At 48.7% G+C, this 24,597-nt stretch overlaps 2 protein-coding genes across 5 annotated transcripts in view; one reads left to right on the top strand and one right to left on the bottom strand.

Moving 5' to 3' along the window:
- PEX11B (peroxisomal biogenesis factor 11 beta) lies at positions 1-13,783 on the bottom strand. Of its 2 annotated transcripts, XM_039512548.1 has the most exons (5): positions 13,645-13,777; positions 9,494-9,611; positions 5,574-5,689; positions 4,917-5,118; positions 1-2,814 (listed from the first exon to the last, which is right to left on the bottom strand). In XM_039512548.1, exons 2-5 carry the CDS (start codon positions 9,553-9,555, stop codon positions 2,448-2,450), a joined length of 747 nt encoding a protein of 248 aa, XP_039368482.1. In that variant the 5' UTR covers positions 9,556-9,611; positions 13,645-13,777; the 3' UTR covers positions 1-2,447. The 2 variants fall into 2 exon arrangements, with proteins under 2 accessions (XP_039368482.1, XP_039368483.1); XM_039512549.1 differs by lacking the exon at positions 9,494-9,611 and having other exon boundaries at positions 13,645-13,783.
- LIX1L (limb and CNS expressed 1 like) overlaps positions 13,619-24,597 on the top strand; it is a 23,054-nt gene continuing 12,075 nt past the window's right edge. The window contains exons 1-3 of one of the 3 annotated variants that reach the window (XM_039512547.1): positions 13,619-13,757; positions 16,092-16,296; positions 24,261-24,424. In XM_039512547.1, the coding sequence (XP_039368481.1) occupies positions 16,200-16,296; positions 24,261-24,424 (261 nt within the window). In that variant the 5' untranslated portion in view covers positions 13,619-13,757; positions 16,092-16,199. Of the gene's footprint in view, positions 13,758-16,091; positions 16,297-17,635; positions 18,008-24,260; positions 24,425-24,597 lie in introns of those variants that run through there. The other 2 variants (XM_039512546.1, XM_039512545.1) reach the window with 2 other exon arrangements.

Genomic DNA, 24,597 nt, shown 5'->3' on the forward strand with positions numbered 1-24,597 from the left:
AGGACCTGGGGCACAGGGAGGCTAAGTGACTTGCCCAAGGTCACATAGGACGTCTGTGTCAGAGCAGAGAACTGAACCTAGATCCCCGGAGTCCCGGGCTAGTGCTCTACCCACTGTACTATCTACCTCTCTGATCGAAGACAGGCACCTCGCGTCTACAGAATTACAGCACAAATCAAAGTAAACCATCAGACACTGCTAAGTCAGAAACATTAACTGATGGAGCTGATATTCCAGGAGGGGGCAGAGGGGTGTCTTTAAAATGTTCTATTTAAAGACAATTTTGTCCAACTCTTTCATTGCTAACCATGGCTGCATGTGAATGAGATCTTTGTTCCTTGTTATTTGTATGTTCCTGCTGCTTCAGGCCTTGACCAAAAGGCAAAATTCTCTGTTGGAGGCATGGTAATCCACTCTGCAATATGTGACTGGATACCACCAGCAGAGGACTGGGCCTTCAGGTGAGGAACAAAGCAGCCAAGAGCCTGGCTTCACATTAATACTATTAGCAACCAATACAAAGCAGAAGGAGCGAATTATACAGAGAATACCGTGAATTCTCCCACCATGGAAGCTTTTGCTAGGTACTGATGAGGCATCAGTGGGATTTTAATGTCTAGGGGGTTGGAAAGAACGGGCCAACTTCTCAGCTGATACAAGTCAGCGTAGCTCCACTGCGGGACCACCCCCATTTACACCAGGTGGAAACCCAGCTCAGAATCCTCACGCTGTCACGAAGATCTGGGTTCAATTCCTGGCTCTGCCAGTGACTTGTCTACCCTTGGGTGGGTCACTTCACCTCTCTGTGCCTCTGTTTCTCAGCTGTAAAAAGGGAGAAAATATTAGACATACCTCAAAGAGGGGTTGTGAGTCCTAATGCAGCAATAGACAAAGTGCTCTGGGATGCTTGTAAGGAAGGGATGGTGGATGCAGATGAGTCCTGAAGGCATGGAAAAAGAGCACTGATCGCTAAGAACATCCATGTATACAGCCCGCGACAGTTTAAACACAAGCAAGATCATTCTCATTACCCTCCATACATAATTAAAAGGGATCACCGAAGAATGCAACGGCTTTAGCTATAAATGCAATCCTTGGTGATAAAGATCCCTCTGCAGCCAGATCAGCCATCAGTCTGGAGGGCAGCGTTGATGATCTGACTTTGCACAGAGAAAGAGAACTTGATAAACTCCTGTAAAGTGGTAATTTCAGATCAGCATGTACGTTTATTACAAAAATGATCTCAATACAGATTTCCATTCAAAGTTAGCACTGCACCATTTGTTTTCTCCTCCTCTCCAGTTTATTAAAGTACACCAAAGAAGCCATTAAAAAAACAGCGGGGTGAGCATTTGGCTATCTGGGTGAACAGGAGTGCAGGCACAGGAGGGTAGGTCTGTGTTATTCCTACTTTACAGATGGGGAAACCGAGGCACAGAGACATGAAGGTCCACAGTCATTTAGGGCACAAGAAAAAAAACAGAACCAGGGGTCCTCAGTCCTGTCCCTGCGCCGAGATCACACCTCATCTTAGTCTCTACCCATTGCTGCAAATTGGTGTGGATCATGTCAGTTTCACCTACCCGCTTTCACAGGTCACCATGCTCCATGCCTGAACATCCCTACGTGCTTTATAAACAATGGAAAAATAGAGCCAGACTGAAACAAATAGGAAAGGTAAGAGGAGAGACTGAATATTGCTGTTTACCTTCATTTTCCTACCATCAAACCTAACTTAATGTTGCTGCCAGGGCAGCAGGAAAATCCACGGTTTCCAGGCATGGCAGAGGTGTCAGAACTGGGGACTGCATCAACAGGAACAGCTGGGAACACTGCAGCCTGCACTCTGCCAGCGCACACAAGGACATGCCATGTCATGTCATCACCGTTAAGTGCTGCTACTCCGCAAGCTTGCCCGGCACCTTTCGAAGTTACCTGGCAGGCCTAATAAACCGGGGCTCAGCAATCCACCCCAGGAGTCTCTAGCCACAAACTCCAGGCGCTTGTTACTCACAGTACTTCAAGGGTTATATTTAAAAACGGGACTTCCACGTGCCAGATGGACAGCCAAGGAGACCAAAGTCCACTCTGTATCCACAGACCAGGTAGTACACGAGCAGCAGCTACAAAGGCCTCCTCCTCTACTTGCTACCTGCTGGCTTTACAGGTGGGGAAACTGAGGCACGGAACTCCTGTAGGGACAAGAGGGGAGCTCAGTCTCCATGGTTCATCCAATCCCTGGCTAAGGCTGTGAATCAGCATCGGTTCTGGTGGCGGACCGCGAACACTTGTCCTATCATAGTATTGAGCCCCCGCCCCCAAAATCCATTGCATACCAGCCACTGGATGGTAGCAACCTTGGGCCCCCAACATCCTGGGCTGGCCTCGAACCGGTAACATAAAGGCAAAGGCTCCACATCCCTCTACCAACCAGCCAGCCCTCCCGGTTAAGGTTTAAGTTTGAGCCAGGGGTGAACGATGGTGAGGATAGAGAGGACGGAGGAGGTAAGTCCGCACAGCCCCACAAAGCCTGGGTTGGTCTTGTACAGGCCCAGCTTGTCCAGCGGGATGAAGATATCGCAGGCGTTTTTCACCACGTCCACAAGCAGAGGGGGGTTGCTCCTCAGCACGTGCACAAGAAGGTGCAGCTGGACTTTCAGCCTCAGCACCAGCTGCTGGAGACTGCTGTCTGCTCGCAGCGCGTGCCTGGTCTCGCTGCCCTTTGGACGCTTCCCGCATGCCTCACGCTCCATCAAGAGCCGGATCTCGTAGGCATCCCGGCTCAGGTTCAGGATCAGTGCAAAGAAGTAATATCTGAAAGGCAGAAGGGGAAAGGAGAGAGGGTTTATCAGCTAATATTTACTGTCCACTAAAGGGAAGAAACTCCCACTGACTCCAACGAGAGTTATGAGTCAGCAGCGGGCCCTTGTTGCCAAGAAGGCCAATGGCATATTGGGCTGTATTAGTTGGGGCATTGCCAGCAGATCGAGGGAAGTGATTATTCCTCTCTATTCAGCACTGGTGAGGCCACACATGGAGTATTGCGTCCAGTTTTGGTCCCCCCACTACAGAAGGTGGGTGGACACACTGGAGAGAGTCCAGTGGAGGGCAATGAAAATGATCAGGGGGCTGGGGCACATGACTTACGAGGAGAGGCGGAGGGAACTGGGCTTACTTAGTCTGCAGAAGAGAAGTGTGTGTGGAGGGGGATTTGATAGCAGCCTTCAACTACCTGAAGGGGGGTTCCAGAAAGGATGGAGCTTGGCTGTTCTCAGTGGTGTCAGATGACAGACCAAGGAGCAATGGTTTCAAGTTGCAGTGGGGGAGGTCTAGGTTGGCTATTAGGAAACACTATTTCACTAGGAGGGTGGTGAAGCACTGGAAGGGGTTACCTAGGGAGGTGGTGGAATCTCCTTCCTTAGAGGTTTTTAAGGCCCATCTTGACAAAGCCCTGGCTGGGATGATTTAGTTGGTGTTGGTCCTGCTTTGAGCAGGGGGTTGGACTAGATACCTCCTGAGGTCCCTTCCAACCCTAATCTTCTATGATTGTAAGAGCAAGGTGGCCCCCTAAGGCTACATTACTGCAGCTGGGCTGTGAGACTGCAGCACGTGCAGCCACACCTGAGCTGGTTTAACAGAGCTAGATCGAGTACCGGTAGTGGTGAAGAAGCAGCAGCAGCATGGGCAGCAGTCGCTCGAGTACATACCCAGGCTGCTGGCTAGCCTGTGCCGCTGCCCATGCTGCCATTGGAACCAGACCTGGCTCTGGTCAAGCTACCTTGGGCATGTGCACACGTGCTCTGATCACACCTCCCGACAGCCGTGTGGACAGAACCGAAGCATCTTCATCAGGATAGAACCGTAGGACGTGCTGTTCAGCGGCCGGTCTACGGGATGAGACACCAGGACTCCTGGGTTCTAGTCCCAGATCCTAGCCAGACGTGTGACTGAAGGCTAAAGCAGTGGATTGGGTTCTACTGGAATGACCTTGGATGAGTCCCGTCACCTCTCTGTGCTTTGCTTTAGCCAGCTACTGGACGGATGCACCACTTACCTCTCCCAGGGGGCGGGAGGCTCCATGTCTGTCAAGAGCTTTGGGATCTCTGGATGGTTGCTAGGGAAGTGTTACTAGAATCCCATCTCAGGGTCAGCTGCACGACAGGACATGTCACCTTATTGGAAGGCAATATGGCCAATGCAGATTCTCTCCCCCCCAGACATTCACATTCACCCCGTCTAACATGTGGGGTGTTAAACTGGGCTCACTGACGCTGCGCAGATATGAGAAGCAGCACAGTTCAGTGCACAGGACGCAGCACCAGATCCTGGTTCTATTCCAAGTGCTGCCACAACCTTGCTGTGTTCTGGGGAGGGGAGGGGAAGGGTGAGCTGCTCTGTGTCTCAGTTTCCTTGTGTGTAAAAGCACAGAAAATGATACTCACCCACTTCTGTGCAGCCCTGAGATCTGCAGCCGCAATCTGCTGTGTTAAATATTATCATTGCTGCTAATAAAGAGCCCTGGCCATTTTTTCTTGCAAGCGTAAGGGTGCTAACTCCATCGCCTTATGCAAATTCAAAAGTAGGTCTTTATATTCTGCCTACTAGCACTTGAAGGAATTTCTATGGCTATGCTTCAATGAGCTGCAGCACAGAGCTGCGTCGGGCTGTTGAACCATGCCCATGGTCCACCCCAGAGGTGGCTGAAGTGCCACGCTGGGCAAAGTGATTCCTGTATGCAAGGTTAGCAAGGTGCTTTGGGATGGAAAGTGATAGGGACCAGGGAAAAGGCAGAGTTATTTCTGTTGCAGCACAGCTATCGTTCGCAAGGATTTGTCGAAAACTCCCCCGCACACACACACTTACCAGGCAGGATCATCCCTTACCGGGAAAAGCAAACGGCACTAGCCCAGCCTCACCTGAAGGACCGCTGGCTCCACTTTTCCTGGTCCACGTGAGGGAGGAGGCCCGACTTCCCCGCCCACAGGATGTTGTCGCAGGCGAAGTACATGGCTCGGTTCAGGTTGCTGACGGTGATACAGAAGCGCAAGACCACATCCGGCAGGTGGATGGCTCGCTTCGCCGACTCCAGGGCATCCGCCGAGTTCCCCAGCCGGAACACTGGAACATCAAGCGGGTCGAATGAAGAGTCGGCCAGACACTCCCTGCTGTTATGTCACTACTAAGCACCAAAGAATCTTGCGGCACCTTATAGACTTATATACTTCGTCGGATGCATGCGATGTATTCACCCACGAAAGCTCATGCTCCAAAACGTCTGTTAGTCTATAAGGTGCCACAGGACTCTGCTGCTTTTACAGATCCAGACTAACATGGCCACCCCTCTGATACTACTAAGCACGTCACTGATGCCAAATGGGCCAGGGATCTGGGACAACTGACATCCCTCCAGCCTTCCACGCCAAGCTGCGGGGCCACAGACCACCCCCATCCAGCACCGTGACCTAAAACCACAGCCAAAGGTCATTAGCGGGGTAAGAAGAACTCGGTTTCTCTTGTTCAGAGACCCCGGAAGCCTCCCATTACATCCCCTCTGAGAAGACGATTTCACTTACGCTTGCGCCCCAGGCTCACGTGAGCCTCCAGCTGTTTGATCCTGGAGAGGAAATCAGCGCTCGCTCCGTTCTTCTGCAGCGTGTAGCCGAGCAGAGTGCAGGCGTACTGAGCGGCTCTGAAAGAGACAACCCAGGATAGGAACTGCACCTAGCGAGACAGGATCAGTCCAGCAAGCCCAGCCTCCCGCCTCCACCAGTGGAAGATGAAACACCCTCTTCTTCCAACCCCGGTTGGCTCTCTGTGGAGTGCTGCCCATGGCGGGGAAGAGAGATTTCTTCCTGACCCCTGCAATGATCATCACACTGAAGTATGAGAGTGAATTCCCAATATTATTACTGGCCAGGAAATTCCTGCAGCAGGGAGTTCCATAAGTTGGCCACAGGCTGCTTTAGAAAGTGGTCCCTTCAATGGTCTGTAAAGCTTACCATTTCTACCCCACATCCAGTGACTAACCAATGAGGAGAATAACTCACCTCCCAGCCTTACGAAACCCAACACACACACACACACACACGAGTCCAACTAGCTCATTTCATCTGAGGCGTGTTAGACCCTGAAGAGTTTAGGTTAAAACTAAAGGCATAAAGGATCTGATGGCTAACTAAGTCTGCCTACGACCTCCCCACTCCCCGCCATGCAGAATGGACCTGCCCTGAATATTTAGCACGTTCCCATTGCAGCTGCACATCTTTGGATAGCATTTACAGGCCTTTTCAAATGACCCAACATGGGCCAGTTTCTGGACCCAGCTGACGGGACTGGTTTCAGTTCTGCTAAGAAGATAGTTCCTGGAGCGAAGCAGAACTCTCTCTGGACTCAATAGCTTCCAACTTATTTTCTTTCCTAGAGGAGAGGGGTCAATTCCCTCCCCTCTCCCCTTCCCTGGCTTTCAACTTTGAGGTCAAATTTTTCAAGTTTGGGTACCTAAGTTAGGCACCTAAATAAGACCTTGATTCGGCAAGGTACTTAATGCATGGGAGTTGTTCCAGTGAAGCTGGCGTTTAAGTGTCTCACTGCAACACGTTCTAAGTGGGCTGATTTTCAGTGCAGTTAAGCACCTGCAATGCAATGATTTCCATAGGACATGTGGGTTTTCAACATCTCTGGAAAGGAGGCCACTTATTTAGCAGGTTAACTAGGGATAGAAAGGCCTAATTTAGGAACACAGGCCTAGGACTGAAAGGGACTCCTGGGTCCTTGCGCCCAGTGCGTGCTATCACAGCCAACCCCCTCATCCCATCCCGCTCAGAAACTGAACAAGCTCCATTTTCAAACTGCTTAGAGGTTGTTTGCCCCCACAACTCCTACTGGGAGGCTGCTCCAGAACTTTACTCTTCTGCTGGCGAGAAACCTCATTCTCAGCCTATATTCCTGGCCAGTTTATCCCTGTTCATTCTTGCACCAACACCGTCCTTTCGCTTAGATAGCTCTTCTTCCTCCCTGGGCTGTACTTAGAGAGCACAACCATATCCCGCCTCTCAGCCTGGGTTTTGCTAAGTTAAGAAAGCCAAGCTCTTTTAGTCTCCCCTTGTAAGATTGGTTTTCCATTCCCTTGATCATTCTAATAGCCCGTCAAGGGCCCAAATTACCTCTTCAGCTGCTGCCCAACCACAGAATTATTATTTTTAGTCATATCGCAGTGGAACCTGGGGATCCAAATCAGGGCCCCATTATGCTAGCCCCTATATTAATAATTATTATTATTTATTTGTATTACCCTTACATTAGCAAGCTAAACATTTTGCGTGAGCATTTGCTAAACATTTCATGGGTACTGTCATGCTTCTGGATGTCCTTCCTCTCCCCTTCTGGAAAGGGCACACAGAAATCAGAACACAAATCACATGCTTGACTTTCAGTATGTGGAAAAAATAGGAGATTCTTAGCAAACTTCAGTGCATGTGACTTCTTAATAAACAGCTCCCTGTTTCACCATCTGGCTTGGTATGAAATTGCAGATCTGACACTTTCATCTCTGCCTAAAGCCAACATACTTTTAACCTAGATAATAAATGTCAATGAAATAGGACGGGGGAAAGTTGTGCCATCATGAGATCGTTTTGATGCCTATGGAAGATCTGTTCCGGAGCTTAGATACCATAGTGCGAACTGCCCTTGCAACACCTAACAAAGACAACATGGTTTTTGAATAACAAAAATTAGAAGTAGGTTCTGAGACGCATTTGATCAAACACTGCACATGGGAATGATGCAAAGACGCTGATAAAATCTCAGCAGACTTCTACAGATTGTCTCCTTGTAAAACTTTTGGCTGGAAAATGTTACCTCCCCCAGCCTAGCTTTAAAACATTACTGCCTGATCCTGAACTGCTCTTTCGAATGAATTTAGTCCTCCCAGAATGGGTCACATCGATATCCATGATTTGATCTGCTGTTTATCCCTGTGCAGCTTTCTCCTGCCAACAAGCCTCCATTCCACCCTGGGCAGCAGTGTCTAGTCTCCATAATCAATTCAGTCCCCAGCCTCTCTGCTGAGTGCCAGTTGTGGTCATGATTTGTCACTCCTAAAATGAACCTAGGAAGATCCCAGACCTAGCCATATTCAGCAGGAAGGAATGCAGCTGCAACAGGTTAGAGGGAGCAAACCTAAATAGGGTTCGGGAGAGAAAATGAGAGGATCCCCTCTCCCGCATCTTCTGACAATGAAGTTTCGCCTGTTCAAATCATGTGATTCCAAGGGGCTGCTTAAGGAAGAGGAACCAGATGAGGCTGGAGCTGGAGGGAGGCAGAGCAATTGGAAACACTTCAAGCAGATAAACATCATTTGAATAAAAGCAAGCAAAGCCAGGAACAATATGTAACATGCTTGCTGATCATGCTTGCGTTAGACAGGGAAAAAAGTGTACGTTCCTGGAGAATTCAAGGGAGGAGGACAAAACGTTATGGAAGCAATTCAATATTAGATCAAACTGAAACGAGAGTGTCTCACAAATAATGGCCCCATTTGTGAGTACAGGAACAAGGTTTGATATGAAGAGGAGATTGAGCGTCCCAACTCCCAGGGACTTTAATGCTGCGTGTCTCAGGATCTGGCCCAAACCTGCAAAGGCCAAGGACCCATGTGGGTCATGGAAACTGGACATCACTCTTTGTGGAAGGGCAGGATCGAGGCATGTTTGCAGAGGGAGGAGTGACAAGGTTGCCAACTCTCACGAATGTTTTGCCAGCCTCATGGTTTTTGCTATATTCCTTCAAGTTCCAGCTCCAGGAGTCTTGGGATTACGGGAGAATCTCAGCTTAAAATAAAAAGGAAGTTTCTAGCTCTAAAGGCTCAGAAAACCAGATAGCAAATAAAAAACCAATTTCCCCCTCTTAAATCTCATGATTTCTATGACAATTTCATAATTTTGCAGGGACCAGACTCGTCATTTTTCAACACTGGGGTTAGCAATACTGAAGACACTTCCCACTAAGATGTAGTCTACACTTTGAATGTGAGAACACCTGCCGTAGATTATTAAAACAATACAACAAAAGTTGCTTCATGCTAGATTTCTTCACTAACCCCATTCTCCCATCACACCCACTTTGTCTGCTTCTTCCACCAGCTGCATCTTATCAGAACCCTTGACTGTGCTCTCTGCAGCAGGGACTGTCATCACTCATTTGTATAGCACTCATCACAATGGAGCCCTGGTCTCAGATTGGGGCATTTAAGTGCTGTGTGACACAAATAAGAACTTTATTGGACAGTGAAACTAGTTTAACCTGTTCCACTGGGTTCCTTGTGATCTGGCTCATTGCTCCTGTGTTCAGCACCCTACGTTGCAGAGTAGCTCAAACTGTCCAAGTTAGGAGCTGACACTCTATATACCACTGAGACCTGGTGTGGTTTAGTGGATAAAGTCCTGGGCTGGAAGCCAAAAGACTTGGTTTTATTCCCAGCTTTTCCACTGACCCTGGGCAAGTCACTTCCCCTCTCCTGCTCGTTTCTCCTCCCACTCTGTGTCTTGTCTGCATGCACAACGCCTGGCACTATGGAGTCCGGATCTTGGTTGGGGCCAGTAGGTGCTTCTCTAAAAGAAATAAAATATGAATACCACAATCACTGGAAAGTTAAGAATCGCAGCTCTCCAGAAGAAAACCCAATGGTCTCTAGACCCAATGGTTCATAATATATCATACCTTTAAATTTGTCACTGTCTCCTGGGTCTAGCAATGATTTTTTAGCCCAGCTCTGGGACTGAACAAAGTAAATCAGGAATTATTTTGGGGATGTTTTAAGGCCTGTGTTATACAGGAGGTCAGACAAAATGATCACAATGGTCCCTTCTGGCCTTGGAAACTACGAAATCCTGAAATCGATGAAATCAGAAATTTTAAGTCCTTGAACATCTGCTTCATGCAGGAGTAACTTGCTTCTGGAAGGTATTTGCAATCACAACCATGTGGCACTGAAAACTCTGATGTCAGATTCTGTGCAAGCCAGGAGCTGCCAACTAACTTCATAGCAAAGCAACAACAAGTGTTTCAATGCCTTGGTCTTAAGGGTTTATTAGGGCTGGTCCACACTAAGAAGTGGGGTCGAACTAGGGTACGCAAATTCAGCTACGTGAATAGAGTAGCTGAATTCGAAGTACCCTAGTTCGAACTACTCACCCGTCCAGACGCCGCGGAATCGAAGTCCGTGGCTCCAAGGTCGACTCCGCCACCGCCTTTTGCAGTGGTGGAGTACCGGAGTTCGAACTATCGCTTCCGGAGTTCGAACTATCGCGTCCAGATTAGACGCGATAGTTCGAACTCCGAGAAGTCGAACTCACCGGGTCGACCCGGCTCGTAAGTGTAGACTAGCCCTTAGTCATTTGTTCAGAGGGGATTATCAAACTGTCTTCTTCGTGATTTTCATCCCCACCCAGCAGTCAAAACAAATAACCTTTCTGAGATATTAGTTTGCACGAGCTAATTCTCCTCCTTTAAGAGCACCTTCTACCCACCAATCTCAGAGCACTTTACAATAAAGCATTACAACATCCTGATAGGTATTATCCCTATTTTACACAAGGGGAAACCAAGGCATGATACAGTTAAGAAACTGCAAGAAATCACTGATGTCAGGAATAGAACCCAGGAGTCCTGGCACCCAGCCCTCAGTTCTAACTACTAGCCAACATTCCCTCATGGAACTGTGAACAGAAATCAGGTGGCCTAATTCCCCATTCTATACTCCTTTTATTAGGCCACACACACACTTTCCCCCAAAACACTCTACATGGCTTTTTCCTAATCTAGAGGCTTTTCTGCCACATAAACTGGTGTCCATCAAACTGACTCGGTTTGATTTAGACACGGAGGTTAGGCTTGTTTTTCCTCTTTGGTGGCCCAAGAAGTTTTCCATTGTTTATCGGGAGACTAAACTAGTCACAGAATTGGTGCTATTAATAATGTAAGAAGAGAATTTGTTTAAAACTACATAATTATCTTGACAGCAGTTCGCCTACAGGGGTCTGATCCAGCACACACTGCTTTTTTAGTGACTAATGGGAAACTTTGTTGAATATTTGTCAAGCTGTAATAAATAATATTTATTATTTGCAATTCAGTAGCACCTAGGAGCTCCAACCATGGACATGGATCCCATGCTGCTAGAAGTGTACAAACACAGAACAAAAAACAAAACAAAAACAAACAAATAAAGACAGTCGCTGCCCCAAATGCACCATAAAGCTTCACCCTCCTTTGATTCGCCACAGAATACAAATCAAAACAAGCTACCAAGAAAAAGAAGAATCTTTTAAACATTTCTCATCTCTGGCTGGCTGAAAAAGCCCACGTATCTCAAAACTTGCCTGCCCCATTGGGGGAAAAAATGCTTCTTATTAATTACCAGAATTTAAATCTAACCCCACAATGATTATGGAAACTTAAAAAAAAAAAAAATGGAAGCCCAAGTTGTCCAGAACATCGGGAAAAGCACGACTGGTGAACGGATTTCACAAGCACAGAAATCCTCTAAGCATTCAACTTCTCTCTGGGCTGGGACAAGGGTTTACAAGGGGATATGTAAGACCAATGCCGCTTCCAGGCAGGAAAACACTAGTTTCTCGCTGTTTACCTACAGGGCTTGCTATTCCCTGGCCTTCTCTATATACTGCTTAACCAGTTCATTGCAAGGTAATAGAAGAACATGACATTACGGAAAAATAGGATTATTTGGCCTGTATAGGAGGGGAAATCTAACAGAGGTGCATTATATAACATAACTATTGCCCAGTGAAGGTATTTTGCAGGATTACAAGACCAAAGAGACACTGAAAACTTTAAAGCAACACATTTAAAATAGACAAACAGAAATATACATAGCATAAAAAAAGATCAGCCAGTGGAACTTGATACTGTAGGGAAGTGTTTCTCAGCCGGGAGGCAAAAGACAATCAGGGAGATGGTGAGGCACTGAAAGTGTTATTACAGTCTAAAGCAAAGTCCACTAACCTCCCCTTCAAGGGCAAATATTCTCAGCCTCTCAACACACACACACAAATCAATTACACAGACTTAACACTATACATTTTTGACTCTTATTTTTATTGTCAATATCAAAGGGATTTCAAATAAGGGGTTGCCAGCCTGAATAGGTTTAGCAACACTCCTGTAGGTTTGATTGTTTCATTGCTTTCTCCCCCACCAGACAAATAGCTCAAGTTTCTTTGTTTACATATTAGGTGCCGATCTCAAAGATTTGTAGCTATGGTAAAATTTCATCTATTGAGTCTCGTTCTTCAGGGCATGAGCTGGGAGTCAAGAAGGAAAGTCTTTCCCACAAGCCCAGAGGATAATGTGGTACATGACCATTCCCTGGGACATTAACCATAAGATGCCATGGGCATTGGGAAAACTAGACTTAGGCCTGGTCAACACATAGGTTGTTGTACCAGTATAACTGTTGGTTAGGAGTGTGGTTTTTAACAGGAAGTTCTATCGGGACAATCCCCAGAGAGGATGCAGTGGTTGTACATGTTTACCATACTAGGACAGTTAAAGTGGTAACAACTTTTTGTGCAGCCAAGTCCTTAGACAGGCCTATTGGCCTGGCCAAATTCCCAAGACACCCGTTGATCATCATACAGGCAAGTTTGCCTCTGTCCCGCACAAACCTCAGCCCTGAAAATATTTCTGGGCTTCTTAGTCACCCTGCAAAATCCATGAAAATCACAAGGGTTGGGGAAAGAAGGCAGAAGCCAACCGTTCTGGTGAGCCAACAAAAAGAGCAAGTGATTAGGATTCCGCAGGGACTGATGCCTTGTCTACACTAGAAAGAGTTTGCTGGCTAACCCTCCTACTGGAGACCTAACTTATACTGGCAAAAAAGATCATTTGCTGGTATAGTTTCCTGAATGAAACAAGCTGCACTGACAAAGGGAACGTCTATGCAGCTTGCAACAGGGAGCTTTCCAGCCCAGATCAACAGACTCACGTGTGAGGAGTTCACACCAGCATCCTGAAAATAGCTGTGCTGACAGGCTTTGAAGTTCAGGATGGAGCATGGGATCTGAAGCCCACCCTCACCCCAAGGCTTCAGAGCCTGAGATGCAACTACAAAGCACAGTCTACACAGTGTTTTCAGAGTCCTAGCACGGCACCACCACCCCACAACCTCAAGTCTGTTGATCCAGGCTGGGAGGCTCGCTGCCGGAGGCTGCATAGACATACCCCAAAGGACTTTTTTGCCACTGTAACTAAATTTACACAGAGCCTTTTGCTGGCATAGTTAGGTAGGTTCAGGGTGTGATTGCCCCACACAACACTCCCGATACAGGTACGGCAGCTACACACCTTTAACTGCAGACCAGGCCTAATGCTAGTGGCACATTTGCTGCGACAGGTGACTGTTTGGACACTGATGTCACAATGGAATTTCATAGGCCCTGGCAATTGAATTCAGGTACCATTCCCGGGATGATCCAACAAAGCCAGCAACTCTGGGCACAGAATCATCCTGGGGTCACCTCAATCCCTTCCCTCTGGCGCAGGGGCAACCCGCTTCTCACCGGCAACCCTTGGCTTGTTAGGCCCCAGACTTCCCCCACATATTTTGCTGGGCTGATACCGCACCTGAAAACCCGCTCCTTGGCTTGGCTCTGGGCACTGAACTGCACCCAGAAATCCATGGTGCTGGTGCCCCTCCTCCAGGCACAGCCGGGCCCGAGGTCTTCGTGCCTTCCTAGGTGAGCTGATTACAGGGTCCTCCCCCTCCTCCGGGCCTCCCGGTGCAGCTCCGCCGGGGGGGGGGCTCCGCCTTGGGCCTCCCGGTGCAGCTCCGCCCGGGGCTCCTCCGCCTGGGGCCTCCCGGTGCAGCTCCGCCCGGGGGGGGGAGCTCCGCCTTGGGCCTCCTGGTGCAGCTCCGCCGGGGGCTCCTCCGCCTGGGGCCTCCCGGTGCAGCTCCGCCGGGGGGGGAGGGGCTCTGCCTGGGGCCTCCCGGTGCAGCTCCGCCGGGGCGGGGGGGGGGGGCTCTGCCTTGGGCCGCCTGGGGCAGCTCCGCCCGGGGGGGGGGGCTCAGCCTGGGGCCTCCCGGTGCAGCTCCGCCTGGGGGGGGGCTCTGCCTTGGGCCTCCCGGTGCAGCTCCGCCCGGGAGGGGGCTCCGCCTGGGCCCCCCTACCCTCGACCTTCTAGTACAGGAGTCTAAGCCGGGGGAGGACGGGTCGCTCCGTTCCTGAGGGGAGGGGGCGTTGAAGTCCCCTCCGCTCACAGGCGAGACGGTCGCAACCACTTCCGGGAATGAAACGGTGGCGCCCCGGGGTCAAACTTGAGGAAACCACCCAACGCGATATGGCTGCGCCCCCTAGAGCCCAGCAGAGGAAGGGCAGCAGCTGCTCTGCCTGTAGCCCCCGGCCCGCACCCCTTCTCTGCCTGCCCCCTGCCTGTTACAGAGAGGATTCTCCAGCAGGCCCACACCTGGGCTCGGACCAGAGCCTCCCTTCCTCTAGCTCATATCTCCCAGTCCCCCAAATCAGCGCCCCCTACTCCAGCAGTCCACCCAATCCAGCACCTCTTCTTCCCTCAATGACCACCCAGCACCCCCAATCCCCTCATAACTCAGCACCTTGCCTCCCCTTGCACCCCTCAATGGCCAGGGACTCATCTGTGTAATTCCCGCAAGACAGTACACCTGTGTCCCCTTTACTTCTCCCCCAGAGGAAATGAGTCAGCAGTGAGCCCTTGTTGCCAAGAAGGCTAATGGCATTTTGGGCTGTATGAGTAGGGGCACTCCCAGCAGAACAAGGGACGTGATCATTCCCCTCTATTTGACATTGGTGAGGTCTCATCTGGAGTCCTGTGTCCAGTTTTGGGCCCCGCACTACAAGAAGGATGTGGAAAAATTGGAAACAGTCCAGCGGAGGGCAACAAAAATTATTAGGGGGCTGGAGAGGAGAGGATGTCGGAACTGGGATTGTTTAGTCTGCGGAAGAGAAGAATGAGGCGGGATTTGATAGCTGCTTTCAACTATCTGAAAGGGGGTTCCAGAGAGGATGGATCTAGACTGTTCTCATTGATAGCGATGACAGAACAAGGAGCAATGGTCTCAAGTTGCAGTGCGTGAGGTTTAGGTTGGATATTAGGAAAAACTTTTTCCACTAGGAGGGTGGTGAAGCACTAGAATGGGTTCCCTAGGGAGGTGGTGGAATCTCCTTCCTTAGAGGTTTTTAAAGTCAGACTTGACAAAGCCCTGGCTGGGATGATTTAGTTGGGGATTGGTCCTGCTTTGAGCAGGAGGTTGGACTAGATGATCTCTTGTGGTCCCTTCCAACCCTGATATTCTACAATTCTATCTGCTGTCGGAGGGTCTCACAGCCCTATTAACATGCTCACAGCCTCCCTGGAAAGGGGGTCAGTCTCATTGTCCCTATTTCACAGAGGGGAAAAGTGAGGCACTGGAAGAGGGGAAGTGACTTGGGTTAGGGTTACACAGCAAGCCAATGGCAGAGCTGGAAATAGAACCCAGGAGTTCTGAGTCCCAGTCCCCTGCTCTCACAACTAGACAGACTCCCTCCTCAAACTGGGAATAGGAACCCTGATTCACAGACCTTTTCCTTTAACCACTACACAATGTTCCCTCCCTAAAGGGGTACGTTTTCAGGATTGTCTGTCCAGTTGCTCCTGTCCTCAGTAGTCATGTAAAGCCAACCATAATAAAACCTGCGTGTCACTCTACTGATCATCTTCCGCCCTTTCACATAAAGTCTCCTTCTGTCACTTTCATGCTCCTGCTGAGAGGCTCTAATTTAAAACTGTGCTGAGTAACCATTTATGGTGGTGAGAACATAGGAGAGCCAGTGAGTGCCCTCGCTTGCTTCAACTGTCAACTCCTGCCAAACAAAAGGGATAGCCAGAGCATAGTGCAGAGGGATAACAATTCTTAATTCTTTCTTCTCATTCCACTGCACTATATCTAATTACAAGCCCTGAATAAAGGCTATTTGTTCCAGATCCTCTCTCTCTCTCTGCGACTCCATGTGCCCCTTATAATACACTTCAGTAAAAGACCATTTTATTTTCTACAGTGTCTTTCATATAAATGGTATCCCAGCACACTTCACAGAGTTAAATAAATAACAGCAGAAAGATGTGAGAAAAGAGACATTTTCAGCTGAGATCAGAAAGCAAAATCGATGGAGCAGAAAGATACGGATGGGGCTGTTCCAGACTGCGGGAGCTGTAAAGGAGGAGGCTCTTGCCCAGCATTAGAGAGGACAGAAATGGACACAGGTACTCAAATACTCAGGTGATAGGCATGGTGTAAAGATCTAGATATATACATATACAGCATAATCCAGTTACAAGTTCATCTGTAATAATAATAAGAACGAGGAGTACTTGTGGCACCTTAGAGACTAACACATTTATTTGGGCATAAGCTTTCGTGGGCTAAAACCCACTTCATCGGATGCATGCAGTGGAAAATACAGTAGGAAGATATATATATATACACAGAGAACATGAAAAATGGGTGTTGCCATACCAATGATAACGAGACTAATCAATTAAGGTGGGCTATTATCAGCAGGAGAAAAAAAATTTGTAGTGATAATTAAGATGGCATAAGTACTCCTCGTTCTTTTTGCTGATACAGACTAACATGGCTACCACTCTGTAATATTAATAACATCTAGTGATGCTGCTTTCCCACTCAGCCCTTTCTTTAGGGGACCCATGGCTCGTGAGGGTGTAGGATGCTTGTGAATGAGAAAGGAGTCATTTGCTGGGGATTGATCATGGGGAGGGTAGGTCTAAATTAAGGGGGGGGACAGATGAAATGGCAGATAGTGAGGGAGGTTAAGTGGGAAGAATGGAAGATCCACGAGTGCTCCCTGCCATGATGTGGTGGGGACCAGCCTAATCATCCCCTCGACAACCAAAGACTGGAATAGAACCCAGGAGTCCTGGCTGCTTGAACCCTTTGCCCTGTGCCACACTTTCCCAGAATCCGTGGCCACACTACCAAAATTCTTACCCTTAGCCAAACTCCCAGAATTCCTTGCACTTGCCCACACTCCCAGGATCCACTGCGCTAGAACATGACTGTCCTTCTCTAGCAGGAGATAGGCGGCTTCTAATTGGTTAAATCCCATAGTCCCCGCCCCCTGACAACAAAACTTGGGCTGTGATTGGAACATTATCATGTATCTCGTCTTTTTTCCAGTGAGGCGTAATTTAATTGGCTAGATTTTTTATTCCCGCCCACTTTCTTACAGCCAGGCCGCTGGTTGGGCAACTAGAGAAGTCCCCGCCACCTCAATTGATAATACACCTTTTGATTCGTTCGCTCTTCAGTCATCGTTAGCGATACGGGCTGTGATTGGGTATATCTCCTTCAAACCCCGCCCTCTCTTGGGAATACTCTCTTTTGATTCGGCCACCCTCTCATCTTCTTCATCTCTGGGCAGACGAGCTCTGATTGGACGGATCACTTTTAGCCCCGCCCACTCCTTTGGGAATCAGCTCTGTGATTGGTCAATGTCTTCTAATTCTCCGCCTCTTCCCGGAGCTCTGCGCTGCGATTGGCTTCTCCATCCTTCAGGGCCCGCCCAACCCCCCCCCCAGCCCGCCTGGTGAGTGGCAGCCCCGGGGCCGCGCAGCCCCCTCCTCGGCTCAGTCGGGGCAGGCTACGGAGGCCGACAGGCGGCGGCGATGATGATGGAGTCGGTGCGCGCCCAGCGGCTGCAGCCCGGGGTGGGGACGCTGCGCTCCCTGCGCCCCGGGGTGACCGGGGCCCCCGCGGCGGCGGCGGCCTCGGCCCCTCCGCCCCCGCTCCTCCCCGCTGCCGGCGGCGCCCCGGCGCTGGTGCTGCCGCCGCCTCCTCCGGGGCTGCCGGGCCCGGGGGCCTCGCCGGGCGGAGCGGGGCCCCCGGCCGTGCTGCGCGAGGCGGTGGAGGCGGTGGTGCGCAGCTTCGCCAAGCACACGCAGGGCTACGGCCGAGGTGAGTGAGGGGAGCCGGGGGGGCGCCCCGGTGTCCGCCACCCCCCCGTGCGAGGGACACCCCAGCCCGGGTGGGCAGGGCCCCCGGCACGTAGCGCTACAGCCGGGCTGCGTGAGGGGGCTGGGACCCCCCAACCCTGGGGGAGCTAAACCCCCTGTACGCAGCGCTAGGGCCCGGCTGGGTGAGGGGGGGGACTGTCCCCCTGCCCCGAGCACTGGGGTCCCTAATAGCTCCCCACACACACATACAGTGGGGATCCCCAGTCCCCTCAGGGAAGTGGATGGGGCCCCCCACACTGCAGGGCCGCCTTGTCCCTGGGGACCAGGTCCCGTCCCCCACAAGCTGTGTGACTGTTGAAGTGAGAAGGGGGGAGCTGGGAGAGCCCCCCCACTCCGCCGTCCCTTCAGAGTGGGGACTCCCTGTGCTTGGGGATAGAGTGAAGGTGAGGAAAGAGACCTGCGACTCCATCCTGACTTCTAACTGGGGGCTCCTGGGGCTGGGGATCCCCTTACACTCAGGGATGTATGTGGCAGAGGTGAACCAGGGGATTGGAAGTGACCAGAAGACATTGGTAATGTGTTTGCTCTTCTCTTATAATGTATTTAAAAAAAACAAAAAAAAAAAAACACAACTTGTTTCCCTGAACTTAGGGGTCACTTGTAAGGGACAGCTCTTTTGGCAAACAGCTGGTCGTTCTGTTTCACCACCTGCAGTTGATAGTACTTTGCATCATGTCAGTTGCACTCTTCCCCCTGTTTGGTCCTTTGTTTTCGCCTGGGGTTTGCCTGGGTGCCCAACCTGAGACACCTAAAAGGGCCTGTGTTTCACACCATGCTGAGCCATCTGCTGTCTGAAAATCAAGTCCCTTTAATGTGTCTCAGGTTGGTCAATTGAAATCACTAGTTTTTGAAAACTTAGGCCTGGAAAAAATAGATACATGTCACTATAAGACTGGCAGGGGGGCAGGAATGTTGGGGAAGGGGATTAGGTGTAGGATCTGGAACAATTCTTTACTATGTTTGAAGATAGGTAGGTTTCAAACTCCTGGTGCTTCTGTAACTTGCTACGTAAATGTATGCCAGTTACTAATCTCTCTATCAGAGGAGTAAGGTTTTGTTTGACAGCTCTGTGTCTGTTAATGGTTGGGTCCTGAGCATGTGTATGAGACCTTTACTCTCTGGTTAGTGCCTGACAAAAGGCTCTTTCACACCCACAGGGCAGCTATGAAGGGTGTTTTGCTGGCCATACCGATGATTTCCGTTTTTCCCACCCCCACGCTTGCATTCTAAGTGACTGTATTTTCCATGAGAACCCGCTCCCTGCCCAGCTTACCTGCAGCTACAGGCGATTCTTTTCACCACCACAGTGAGTGGAAGAAGTGACTAGCTGTATGTCTGCACTAAAGTGGGCTGCTGTGGGAGAGTTAACTACACCACACCCCAGCCTGAGGACTCCAAGTATTGCCTCAGATGCTCCCAATTCATATGAAAGCACTTCCAGGAAGCCTCAAAGCTGAGTCTCCTGCACATGCAACCTGGTCCTCAAGAAATGTGGAAGTAGTAAAGATGATTCCACCTTTGTGCCAGTAAAATCTGAGGTTTACGTATCCTTCTCCCCACCCATCTGGAGATGCTTTGCAACTGTTTTGAGTTCCCGAGTTCCGGTTATGGCGGCAGGTCCAGTAGATGCAGTTGTACACATCCTAACTGATAAATGCTTGGCAGACGTTATGTGTGTTGAATGCAGTGGAACTGCTGCTCGTCTGGCTCAGAAGCATTTCAGCACCATGTGGAATCACTTACTCTTCCTTATTAAATATGCGAGTCAGATGTGCTATCATATACACAATACAGGGACCAGGGTCTGCGCTCCAAGGCAATAAACAATTGATATGACTGATGGCCAAAGCACTCTATATATGTGTGACTGGGCTACATCTCTTCGTGTCCTGGCTTTAAGTAACAAAGCTAAGTGGGAACTGCTGCTTTTCTACTGGTTAAGTTTTGAAAAGGGAGAAAAGCTTTTGCTCCATGTAGTACTCTGTAGATTCAGTGCGTTTCTTTGGATGGGGGGCATGTGTGCGTGGCATTTCCCGTTCCCCCACGGGTGATGGTCATAAATGCTGAAAAGGGATTTTGATTGGACCTCTTGCTGCCAGTGTCAATGTTAGAGCTTGTTGACCCAGTGTTTGCTGTTCTCAAATGTGTTAAGATTCCTTTGGCTAAGTACTGGTGTCTTGTATGCAAGATGAAAGATGATACATCATCTGCCTCGTGGCCCCTCTGTTCTGTCAAATCCTTTCTCAAATCCCAACAATCTTCTTCCTTTTTCATTTCAAGATGCTTGTATCTTCTCAAACCCCAAGTGCTCTGCTTTGCTTCACATTCTCACTTATATGGTAAACTGTTCTGGGTGTGGGAACATGTCCTAAAGTTGTAAAGAGTCATGTATATGCTCTATCATGACTAGTGCAATAGGATCTTAGGGCACTTTAAATATTAAAATAAACCTGGCAACCTCCTGGTGACATCCCTGGTTAGAGACAGGGAAACTGAGGCATAGATTGAAAACAACCGTCCAGGGTCCTACAGCAAGTCAGCAGCAAATATAACTGAGTTGTCCTAACGTGATCCCTTGCTCAAATCACGACACATCGTTTCTGCACTAAATTAATGTACCATTTGATTCAGTTGGCCCTCTCTCCCAGTCAAGCAGTGTCTCAAATGACTACATTTTCTGTAGTATTCTGGCTGCCACTAGGAGTCTTCAAAAAGCTGATCTTAATGACGCTTTTCAATGTCGAACCTAGTCATCGGAAGTTGTGAGCAGGGCTGGGCCTGCTCATAAGTTTTAATATTTTAATGGAAAACTGGACAACTCAGCATCTTCAGTTGTTTCTTTAAGGGTCACAGCCAAAATACTCATCCAACTTCTGGCTTGCAGCACAGATGTTATTTTACATCCTCTTTGAATCAGAACCTCCAGTCCTCTTTCCTTGTGGCTTTTGATTTTTCCCGTCTCCCCACTCCTTCTCCTGTTAACTCACATGGCAGCAGCAGAACTCTGAATAGAGTGACCAGACAGCAAATGTGAAAAATCAGGATGGGGGTGGGGGGTAATAGGAGCCTATCTAAGAAAAAGACCAAAAAATCAGGACTGGCCGTATAAAATCGGGACATGTGGTCACCCTAACTCTGAACAATGAGTCCACCCATTTCAAGCACGGTCTCTTAGGGAGGATGGGGGTGAATCGGTGATGGGTTTTGAGAACTCTAGTTAGGCAAAGAGCTGAAGATTGCTACCCAGAACAAATACAAGATGGAAGTTGTCTTCCCTCCAGAATCTGTATGCCGCTGTGAACAAATGCTCTTTGCCGTCCGACTGGCTGAAAGATCACTCCACTGGCTAAGCACTTAGTACCTGATAAATATGCATGGTGGCGTGGCCTTCATAGCGCTGTTCAGCTGTAACTATGCTGAAAGGGAAAAGACAGATAGGAATATTCTCTATGCATATTCAAGGAATACTATAAGCTCCTCTCTCTTTTTTAAATCGCCCCCATTCTCTGTTGGGCTGGAAGCACTGATTTCAGTCCGTGAGAGAGAACCTCTTGGATACTCCTCAGCTGCCAGACCTAATGCTCCAGTTGCTAACAAAGCACCCTGCAAAACAAATAAGCAGTGTGCAACATAAAAAGGAGCTTGTCTCACACTGAAAACTCAAGTCCCATGCACTGGCTAAACAGTGTCTCCTTGTTACCTCCACTCCGGCGCTCAGCATCCAGTTTCTTGTCTTAACTAAATTAACAAACTTTTTATTGTTTTGAATATTCATAATAACAAGGGGGGTGATTTCAGCCTTTTCATGATGCTTGAAGTGGCTTAATTTCAGTTTTTCATTTGCGAAGTTGCTGGTATTCAGTCATCGCTGCAAAGATTCAGTTGCCCTGTGCCAAACGGGGTGTCAAACTGTTTGTTGAATAAGGCATTGTCTCTGGCTCCCCGTGGGGGATTATATGCAGGATTTATCTTGTCAGTAGAAAGGGAATCTGCTTGCCCATGTTTGAATTCCATGCTCAGGCTGGTGTGCTGTCGGGCTGGCCAGGAACCACATAGATTGTATATGTTTCCCTGTGACTCTCGGGTTTAAAGCTGCCCCCATGTTGTGTATTTAAGGAAAAATCCATACTCCAAACTTGAAAGTGATCCAAGCCAAGTGCTCGTTATTAACTAACTCCCTGAAACACTGCATCTGAGGCAGGCGGGCAAAATGTTTTAGTAAGAAACTTTGGGTAACTATCCTGTTGGTTCCATTCTACAGGAAGCTAATGAAACTAATAACTTCAGAGGCAGTAAGATAAAGCTAGTTCTCTTATCCTGAAAACTGCATGGCTGAAAACCTAAAGTGTTACTCACAGCACAGTTTGTGGGCTAATAAAATGTTTAGCTGGACAGCTTGAAGTACCTAGCGTGGTACTCTTTGTGTGTCACCAACTGATCTTCCGTCTTGTCACATTCCCATGGGGGGATTTCTGTAACCAGGGGAGTCCTCTTGCTTGTTCTGTCTTCCTGTAAAAGAAACTGGAATAACTCGCTACCAGGATTCCGCATGGAAGGGCCTAACTCTTCTTTCCAGTAGCACTGTTTTGTGCACAAAATGTTACTCTAATTCATTTTGTACATTGCTTCATTTCAAAGTGATAACTGAGGTTGGAAAAGGCCCAGAGAAGGGTAACGAAGATGGGTTAGGAGAGGATTTTCCTACAACTAGATATTGCAAAAACCTAGAATTATTTAGTGTAGAAAATAGCTTAGAGAGAATTTTCAGACTCAGAATTTTGATGGAAGCTGTGGGATCCCTGCAGTGGCGGGAGGAATTGCTCTAATGTTAAGGGCAGATACATTTAGCACAAATAAAAGGAAATGCTTCTTCCCTCTCAGCACCTGAAATTCAGAGCTACAGGGAATCCTGGATAATGTTGATGACTGTTTGTAATTCCTGCACGTATGCAAAGATAAGAGCAATTGGCTCTCATGCTCCTGGCCACAAGCTTATCACCATAGTAGGAAGCAATCTTTCTGCCATGTGCAGCCCTGCACAGTTAGTTGGGTGCGTAGTGGGATTTCTGAAGCATTGGGGTATTGTCCTTAGGCAGGGGCAGGATATCTGCTTGAATCTAGTAGGGCAAATGTTCTACTTGTTTAAGGAATATCTAGAAGACTGTTAAAGACTGGCTCTTATCCTGAAAGGACCATAATTGCCAAAGTAAGCCAGGGTTAAAGCTTTAGACTCTGGTTTCCTGACATGAATGGGAAAAACAAACAAACAACAAAACACGTCTACTAAAAGTGATATTCCTTATTTAAGTGTGTGATTCACCATTCAATTATACCTCCTCCCATTCAGAAAGGCAGTCATGATTCTTAAATGAGGCCTCTCCATTCCCACCCAAATGTCAGTGGAATTAGGTAAGGATTGAATTCTGAATGAGCCCTCTGTGCAGCTTCATAAAACAGTGACCACCTCAAACTGGACATGAAATGTCTGACTTACGGGCAGGTTATTTCTATTGGGCATCTTAGTGCCAGGGCAGGTCAGTCAGGTTATTATTTGCTCTCATTAGCCCTGCAACCTGCCGCACAGTGCCACTTGAACACTGCAGAATCTTTTGTGGTCTTAAATGTCTGAAGAATCGCATCCAGTCCGATTCCCGACACTGACAGCCCAGCTGATTGGCCCAAGCATGGGCAAACACATCACTACCAATATAGATTGCCTTTAGGAAAAAGACATTGCTGATTTCTTCCCTTATTAACTCAGATCCCTTCTTTAAAATACTCTTCCAAGAGCCTTTCGGTCTTCCCACCCCACCAGCTTTCTCTGAGAGGAAAATTTCACCACCTAAAGCCTTGCCTTTTAACTCACTCACTGCATGTTCAGACTGTTGTGTCTCAAGATTAGAACCTGGGTCTAGGGGTGCTGAGCACGTACAATTCTGCTTGAAGTTGACCATTCTCAGAATTGGGCTGTTAGCTCCATGGGGAGGGACCCTGCTGTCATATTGGTACAGCTCCATGTGTGTTAATGTGCAAGTGACTCTCCGTTTCTGTAGACCAGCAATCGCAAGTGGGGAGCAGTAAAACCAGTTGCTCAGGCTCCGTTTCCTGCACTCAATTTTTGCGGTATGAAAAGACCATTTCTCTCTCTGATATCCGTCCTTAACGTTTTTTTCCCCTGACTTCTATATCTTCAGTGAACGTTGTGGAAGCTCTTCAGGAGTTCTGGCAGATGAAGCAGTCACGTGGTGCTGATCTGAAAAACGGAGCCCTGGTGGTGTACGAGATGGTCCCTTCCAACAGCCCCCCTTATGTCTGCTATGTCACGTTGCCTGGGGGGAGCTGCTTTGGCAGCTTCCAGGTAGGACCACATGGCTACAGAGACTTGAGTGGCTCTAGCTACGGAGCTCATTCTCTATAGAACTGACCGAGGGGAGTCTATCAATTCCCTTAAGTCCCCATTCTAATGGAATCAAATTCCTCGCTGTGAGGGGTGGGTGCTGGAGATTTTCTGGGAGCCCCAAAACCCAGAGG

Source organism: Mauremys reevesii, linkage group 24 (genome assembly GCF_016161935.1).
Source record: "Mauremys reevesii isolate NIE-2019 linkage group 24, ASM1616193v1, whole genome shotgun sequence".
In the NCBI taxonomy this organism is placed as follows: Eukaryota; Metazoa; Chordata; order Testudines; family Geoemydidae; genus Mauremys; species Mauremys reevesii.

Coding starts and splice junctions, on each gene's coding strand:
- PEX11B (XM_039512548.1), bottom strand. CDS start 9,555: ATGCAGACAAGACACAGAGTGGGAGGAGAAACGAGCAGGAGAGGGGAA. Junction 5,690..9,493: donor GGGGAAGTGACTTGCCCAGG/GTCAGTGGAAAA, acceptor TGTCTCTTTCAG/AGCCGCTCAGTACGCCTGCA. Junction 5,119..5,573: donor CGTGAGCCTGGGGCGCAAGC/GTAAGTGAAATC, acceptor TTGATGTTCCAG/TGTTCCGGCTGGGGAACTCG.